The following is a 7687-nucleotide window of genomic DNA, read 5'->3' as shown; positions in this document are numbered from 1 at the left end:
TCACACTGGCTCCTGCCAGTGGCAGACTTTTATGCATTGGTACTGGAAGGGGGAGGGCAGTGGGCAGGATAAGGGCGTGATAGGGACGTCTCCATAGGTGTGGCCAGGTAAGTTTCGATCTCTTCGGATTGACATCACCTGGCGCATGCTCGGTTGATCTGCATCTTCCCGGGGTGGGCTGCATTTTCCCGTGCGCGGGAATGTTGGTGAGGAAGAACCCGGAAGCAACATGGATTGTGCCTTCTTGTTCACCTTCCTCCATCTTGTCCTTTTTCCTTCACCCAAACAATAAGAAGGAAAAATTTTAACAAATTGTTTAAACTATTTTCTTAAAGAAACTTCCTCCACTGCCAGAGATCTTGAATAGCCTCTTGATCAATCATCCAGAAGCAATTCTTCACATAATTGATGAACTTGGCTCCCACTCTGCGAAGAGAACCACCTTTTTCTATACTTGCTTGCATTTTTGCTTTAATGTCTTCTACAGAACTAGGTCCTTTTGGTGTTTTAGGAGTTTTTTCCTGTTTTTTGAAGAATTCTTGTCCTTTTGATTTTGGTGTTGATGATGGTTTTGAGTCTTTTCCATTCTGATTTGACTTTTGTGCATTTTTGGCTGGACTATCTCGTACAGATTTCTTCACTGGCCCTTTTTCTTTAGCTTCCTCATCTTCAGAATCATCATCATCATCTTCATCATCATCGTCATCATCCTCATCATCATCTTCATCAGCAGCAAGTTTTACTTTTTTCTGTGGAACCTTGCTACCACCTCCAGGGGCAGACCACTTTCCAGATACAGTTAAGAGTTTCACATCCTCCTCCTCTTCATCTTCTGACTCTGCATCTTCCTCCACAGCTACTAAGTGCTGTCCACTAATATGCACTGGCCCCGAACCACACTTCAACCTTAAGTCCACTAGTGGTGTTACTTTAAAGCCTCCAAGGGAAACCATTGGCTGCACAGACATTTTCAAAGTTGCCAGTGTTACTTTAATTGGACTGCCTTTGTAATTCGTTGCCTCTGCTTCAACAACGTGCAATTCATCCTCTGCACCAGCCCCTAAACTGACCATTCTTAAAGATAACTGGTGCTCATTTTCATCATTATCCACCTTAGACTGATAATTTTTGTCAGCCTTTAGTTCACAACCGAATAGATAGTTCTGGGGCCTCAGGGGGCTCATGTTCATGTCCATCAAATCTTCCATCAGGTGGCTGCATGCACTTAGGTGGGAGAGAAGGCGGATGGAGATAAACGAATGCGGCTCCAGGGATGGAATCACACCAGTTGTACCCCTTTTAAACTCAAACTAGAACTTCCTAAAAGTAATCCTATTGTCCCTGCTGGCAAGGGTCCACAGACTCCTGTTGGGAGCTTTTGCGGGGGTTCCCCAGGCAGAAGGCTCACAGCTTTGTGCAGCATAAATCTACTGCGGCACTACTGGCTGTGGCAGAGGACAGACATTGTACAGGGGTGAGGGAATGGCCTGAGCTGGAAATGCCCCGGTTTAGAATGGGGCCCGGGACGGGCCCCTCATTGCGTTTCCCGAAATTGGGTTCCCATTTTTATCAAACTTAGAGTGACACTGATTAGCTCAATGTTTTCCTTTTTTACATTTTGGACATATTTCAGGATCTGCAGTTTTCTTTTTTTCCCCTATCTGGTGGCCGGACTTGCTGATTTTTTCTACATTCTTTTTTAGTATGACCATGCTTCCCACAGTTAAACAAGCTCCAAGATAAAGGAGTATTTCCTTTGTCTACTCTCAGTCCTGCCATTGCCTGTGCCAGCAAGGTAGCTTTATGCAGATTACCTCGATACCATCACAGGCCTTGACATAATCAACTAAATGTGCTTTCCCTCTGATAGGTCACAGAGCAGCCTGGCAATCGAGATTAGCATTGTTGAAAGCTAATAACTGCAACACTATATCCTGAGCAGCTGAATCTGCAATCATCTTTTTAAGAGACTCCTGTAACCGAGCTATAAAATCAACGTATGGTTCTTTGGGTCCCTGTTTTACAGCACTGAAGGAAGGGTATTGTTCTCCACCTGAAATGATTTTTTCCCAAGCTCTAACGCACACTCCTCTAAGCTGTTCTATGGCCTCATCCTGCATGACCACTTGTGCATCTAAACCAGCCCAGCTGCCAACCCCCAAAAGTTGGTCTGCAGTTATATTAATTTGAGGTTGGGCCTGGGCATTGCGAGCAGCCTGAATGGGAGCTTCATCTGCCCACCAAGTTTTAAATTGTAAGAACTGAGCAGGAGTCAGCCAAGCTCAAGCAAGAGCGTCCCAGTCAGTAGGAATCATCCGACTGGAAACAGCAACATTCTTTAACAGTCCCGTTACAAAAGGAGAACCTGGTCCGTATTGATTTATTGCTTGTTTAAATTATTTGAGTAATTTAAAAGGAAAAGTCTCAGATGCAGCTGTAATATTTCCCTGTTGATCTGGGGGGTGTATTCTAACAGAGAACTGCCAAGCTTCTAAATCACCTCTTGTCTAGCTTGCTGAATTCCTGCCTGAATAGAAATAACAGCAGTCGCTTGAGGTGCTGCTCAAACAGTCACTGGGGCAACTACTTTTCACACAGTGTCCTCCAGAAAAGAAAGATCTGGGGGGTCATTTTCTTCAAAATAGTAAGGAGGGGTTGCAGAAGGGTAGAGATGAACCTCTCCTTCCTTTGCCACTTTAGTTTTAGCTGGCAAATAAACATGCTCTGTAACCTCCTCTGTTACTTTGCTATACTCTTGTTCCTCCTCGTCATCAGTGTGAAAAAGTTCCAAGGTGAAACCAACCAGACCCCATATCTGTCCCACTGTTACCCTGATGCTTCTAAGCTCCCCCTCTTACTCACCATGGGGATTGCTTTAAGAGTATTTGGGTATCCTCCAGCTAGTTTTCTGTTCCTACCATTGCTCCAGCGACCCTTTGACCTGGATTCGAGCCCCCAAGATGGATGCCACTTGCCGAGATCAGCTCGGCTGGGGAGACCCTAACCCAGCAGCACTAGAGGAATTAAAGACACACACACAGAAATATAGAGATGTGAAGTGGAAAATCAGAGGTCTCACAGTCTTCAGAGCTGACAGCCCTGAGCAGAGATTTACCCACACATTTATTAACAGCAAACCAGTCATTAGCATTGTTTCTATAGATATTAAATTGACTAAAAGTATCCCTTATGGGAAGCGAAGGGATGGGCTGAATTAAAGGAATAGGTCGGGCTAGTTAACTGCAGCAGGAACACGCCCTTAAGGCACAGATTGCTCATGCTATTGTTTGTGGCTTAAGAATGCCTTTAAGTGGTTTTCTACCCTGGGTGGGCCAGGTATTCCTTGCCCTCATTCCCATAAACCCACAACCTTCCAGCGTGGGCGTTAAGGCCATTATGAACATGTTACAGTGCTGCAGAGATTTTGTTTATGGCCAATTTTGAGGCCAGCTTATGGCCGGGTTTTGGGGGGCTTGCTCCCAACAACACCCAGCTAGTTTTTAAATTTTTTGTGGAGATGGGGGTCTCACTATGTTGCCCAGGCTGGTCTCAGACTCCTGAGTTCAAGTGGCCCACCTGCCTCAGCCTCCCAAAGGGCTGGGATTACAGGTGTAAGCCACCATACCCAGCCTCTGTAAATATATTTCTAAGAATAAGTTGGTCTGAAATGAATCCAAATCGGTTTAGACAGTAAAAGATTAGATTCCATTTAGGACCAAGAATCTTTTCTAAATTTCACCTATCAAAGTACCTTCAGGGCAACCATCTGTTGTTGAAATCTCAGCTGATGCACACTGCAAAAGGTTTAGGAGAAGATTCTGGATAAATTAAACCATGGGGATCCTCTTGAATTAAGATTATTGGGAGCAGCCCAGGCAGACACACACACACAAAATCCTTTTTAACCTTTTTGAACTTTAGGGCCAAATTGTCACCTTCATTTCTAGAAGACTTGGGGCTGGCATTGCAGTGTCTAAATGATCCATCCTTCCATTTCTCGTCCTTATTCCCCCAGCTCCGTGCTTTTCTCCAGTTTAGTGCTTATTTGTATTTCTGCCAGCCAGGACACAGAAGAAAAGATAAAAAGCTCAAAAAGTTGATTCCACTTTTCCAAGGAAGTTAACAGGGAGCATGTTGACTTTACAGTACAATGTACCTTGCTCTCCAAAGCTTTCTTTGTTTTTCTTAGATTCTGTCTCTTCTTGCCTCCCTCATCTTTCATTATATTTCTTTTTTTTTTTTAATTAAAAAATGTTAAAACAGTAATGAGACAGGGTCTCACTATGTTGTACTGGCCAGTCTTGAACTCCTGAGCTCAAGGGATCCACCAGCCTCAGCCTCCCAAAGTGCTGGAATTACAGGTTTGAGCCACTGCACCCGGCGTGTGTTTCCTTTATCCTCCCTCAGAAACAGCTCCTTGCTTTCTAGAATCATAGACTCTTAAAGCTAAAAGGGACCCAAGGAATTCTTCTGTATATGGTTTAATAACTCCTAGGGAAAACCAAGCCTCAAAGAGATGAAATGATTTCCCATGACAGCTGGAAACCAAGTCTTTTGACTCATGGCCTGTCCCGTCCCGCGGGATCGTCAAAGTAGGCCCTGGAAGAGGGGGTGGGAATTTGGGGAGCAAGAGACACGAGAAATGGAGACAAGACAGTGTTCTGATCAAGTCTCGTTTATTGGCGATAATACAATGCCTTATATACATTAGGAGGGGCAGGGGTCGGGCCAAGGCGGTGATGATCTCATCGCGGTGGGCGTGGCCAGGTAGGTTTCGGTTTCTCTGGTCGGACGTCATGTTGCGCCTGTGCCGTCAGGTAGTGATTTTCGCGGGCGTGGGAAAAAATGGGTGAAGAAGAAGCAGGAAGAGCGCCATCTTTTATGGGATATTAATACAGGGAAGAAGGTAAATCTAGGGAGGAGGTATGAGGTGGAAATGTATAGAGCTCAGGCGTCAATCGTCAATTATTACTCGCTATGGCCGGGGCGCGCAGCTCTGGACAATGGCCCTCAATTATTTCTACTATGTCACACTGCCTTGCTTCTCTAAAATAACTGTAAGATGAAGGAAAACTCCAGTCATTGAAGAAAAATTTTTCTTTTCCTTTTTTTTTTTTTTTTTTTTGAGATGGGGTCTCACTCTCTCACCCAGGCTGGAATGCAGTGGCATGATCTCAGCTCACTGCAACCTCCACCTCCCTGGCTCAAGCATCCTCCCACCTCAGCCTACCGAGTAGCTGGGGTCACAGGCATATGCCACCATGCCTGGCTAATTTTGTTTTGTATTTCTTGTAGATACGGGGTTTTGCTATGTTGCCCAGGCTGGTCTTGAACTCCTGAGCTCAAGCCATCCACCCGCCTTGGGATCCCAAAGTGATGAGATTACAGGTGTGAACCACTGTGCCTGGCTGAACTTTTTTTTCTATTGTTGGAAAAAAATAATAGCAATATCACACATACATTTTTGCTTTCAGAATATGTTTCCTGAGTTAAAGAGCAAAACTCATGTAAGATAGAATAAAAAAGAAATTCCAATTAAAGTAGAAAATAAAAATGCTTTTAATATCAGTTTAATAATTAGATGCCTAATTTGTTCCTCCAGTTAGCTAGTCAGTGGCCCAGTATTTCTCAGTTACAAAGGTCTGATAACATCCTAATCAACTCCATGGAGCAATAGGGACCCTCAGCTCTGGATTAATTCAGAAGGCTTAGAACTGTTCTGCATGCCTTGCTCATTTTTTTACTTTCTTTTTATGGATTTGGTTAACTACTTTCCTTCTGCATTCTCAGGTGTTTGAAAGGTATCTATCCCAAGTGTCTCTTTACTCTGGTGCACCATAAAAAATTTGAGACAAAAATATTGATATGGTTTGGCTGTGTCCCCACCAAATCTCAACTTGAATCACAGTTCCCAGAATTCCCACATATTGTGGGAGGGATGGAGGGGGAGGTAATTGAATCATGGGGGCCAGTCTTTCCTGTGCTATTCTTGTGATAGTGAATAAGTCTCATCAGATCTGATAGGTTTATCAGGCGTTTCCGATTTTGCTTCTTCCTCATTTTTCTCTTGCCACTGCCATGTAAGAAGTGCCTTTTGCCTCCTGCCATGATTCTGAGGCCTCCCCAGTCACGTGGAACTGTAAATCTAATGAAGCCTCTTTTTCTTCCCAGGCTTGGGTATGTCTTTATCAGCAGCATGAAAACGGACTAACACAGTAAATTGGTACCAGGAGTGGGGCATTGATGAAAAGATACCAAAAAATGTGGAAGTGACTTTGGAACTGGGTAACAGGCAGAAATTGGAACAGTTTGAAGGGCTCAGAAGAAGACAGGAAAATGTGGGAAAGTTTGGAACTTCCTAGAGACTTGTTGGCATTTGGCATTGCCCAAAATGCTGATAGTGATATGGACAATAAAATCCAGGCTGAAGTGGTCTCAGATGGAGATGAGGAACTTGTTGGGAATGGAGCAAAGGTGACTCTTGTTGTGTTTTAACAGAGACTGGTGGCATTTTGCCACTGCCCTAGAGATTTGTGGACCTTTGAACCTGAGAGATGATTTATGGTATCTGGTGGAAGAAATTTCTAAGCAGCAAAGCATTTAAGAGGTGACTTGGGTACTGTTAAAGGCATTCAGTTTTAAAAGGGAAACAGCATAGAAGTTCAGAAAATTTGCAGCCTGACTATGCTATAGAAAAGAAAACCCATTTTCTGGGGAGAAATTCAAACTTGCTGCAGAAATTTGCATTAGTAGCAAGGAGCCTAATGTTAATCCCCAAGACCATGGGGAAAATGTCTCCAGCCCGTCTTAGGACCTTCATGGCAGCCCCTCTGATCACAGGCCCAGAGGCACAGGAGGAAAAAGTGGTTTTGTGGGCTGGGACCAGGTTCCCCATGCTGTGTGGAGCCTAGGGACTTGGTGCCCTGTGTCCCAGCCACTCCAGCTGTGGCTGAAAGGGGCCAACGTATAGCTGAGGCTGTGGCTTCAGAGGGTAGAAGCCCCAAACCTTGGCAGCTTCCACGTGGTGTTGAGCCTGCTGTTCACAGAAGTCAAGAATTGAGGTTTGGGGACCTCTGCCTAGATTTCAGAAAATGTATGGATTTCAGAAGAAGATAGAAGCAAAAGTTTGCTGTAGGGGGCCCTCATGGAGAACCTCTGCTGGGGCAGTGTGAAAGGGAAATGTGGGGTTGGAGTCTCCACACAGAGTCCCTAGTGGGGTGCTGCCTAGTGGAGCTATGAGAAGAGGGCTGCCATCCTCCAGACCCCAGAATGGTAGATCCACTGACAGCTTACACTGTGCACCTGGAAAAGCTGCAGATACTCAATGCCACCCCATGAAAGCAGCCAGGAGGGGGCCTGCACCCTGCAAAACCACTGGGGTGGAGTTGCCCAAGACCATGAGAACCAACCTCTTGCATCAGCGTAACGTGGATGTGAGACCTGAAGTCAAAGGAGATCATTTTTGGAGCTTTAAAGTTTGACTGGTGGGTAGGATGATATTTCACTGTGGTTTTGGTATGCATTTCCCTGGTGCTTAGTGATGTTGAAGCTCCATAAACATTTGCTTGTCTGGTTCACCATACATGTTCCCAGCATCTCAGATAGCACCTGACATGTTGGAGATGCTTGACAAATACTTGTTGAATATATGAATGAACAAATAAAGACTGGGTGTGGTGGCTCACAC

General features: G+C 44.8%; 1 protein-coding gene across 3 annotated transcripts; it reads right to left on the bottom strand.

The window, feature by feature from the left end:
* Window positions 1-293: 293 nt before the first annotated feature.
* LOC112623279 (nucleophosmin-like) lies at window positions 294-1265 on the bottom strand. Of its 3 annotated transcripts, XM_025383607.1 has the most exons (3): window positions 1151-1208; window positions 637-856; window positions 330-549 (listed from the first exon to the last, which is right to left on the bottom strand). In XM_025383607.1, exons 1-3 carry the CDS (start codon window positions 1206-1208, stop codon window positions 330-332), a joined length of 498 nt encoding a protein of 165 aa, XP_025239392.1. The 3 variants fall into 3 exon arrangements, with proteins under 3 accessions (XP_025239390.1, XP_025239392.1, XP_025239391.1); XM_025383606.1 differs by having other exon boundaries at window positions 637-1208; XM_025383605.1 differs by having other exon boundaries at window positions 294-1265.
* Between the last annotated feature and the right edge of the window lie 6422 nt (window positions 1266-7687).

Source organism: Theropithecus gelada, chromosome 4 (genome assembly GCF_003255815.1).
Source record: "Theropithecus gelada isolate Dixy chromosome 4, Tgel_1.0, whole genome shotgun sequence".
Taxonomy (NCBI): domain Eukaryota; kingdom Metazoa; phylum Chordata; class Mammalia; order Primates; family Cercopithecidae; genus Theropithecus; species Theropithecus gelada.
This window is presented reverse-complemented; position numbering and strand designations above follow the sequence as displayed.

Bases quoted from the DNA above. Each gene is read 5' to 3' on its own strand.
- LOC112623279 (XM_025383605.1), bottom strand. From the start codon at position 1,208: ATGGAAGATTTGATGGACATGAACATGAGCCCCCTGAGGCCCCAGAAC.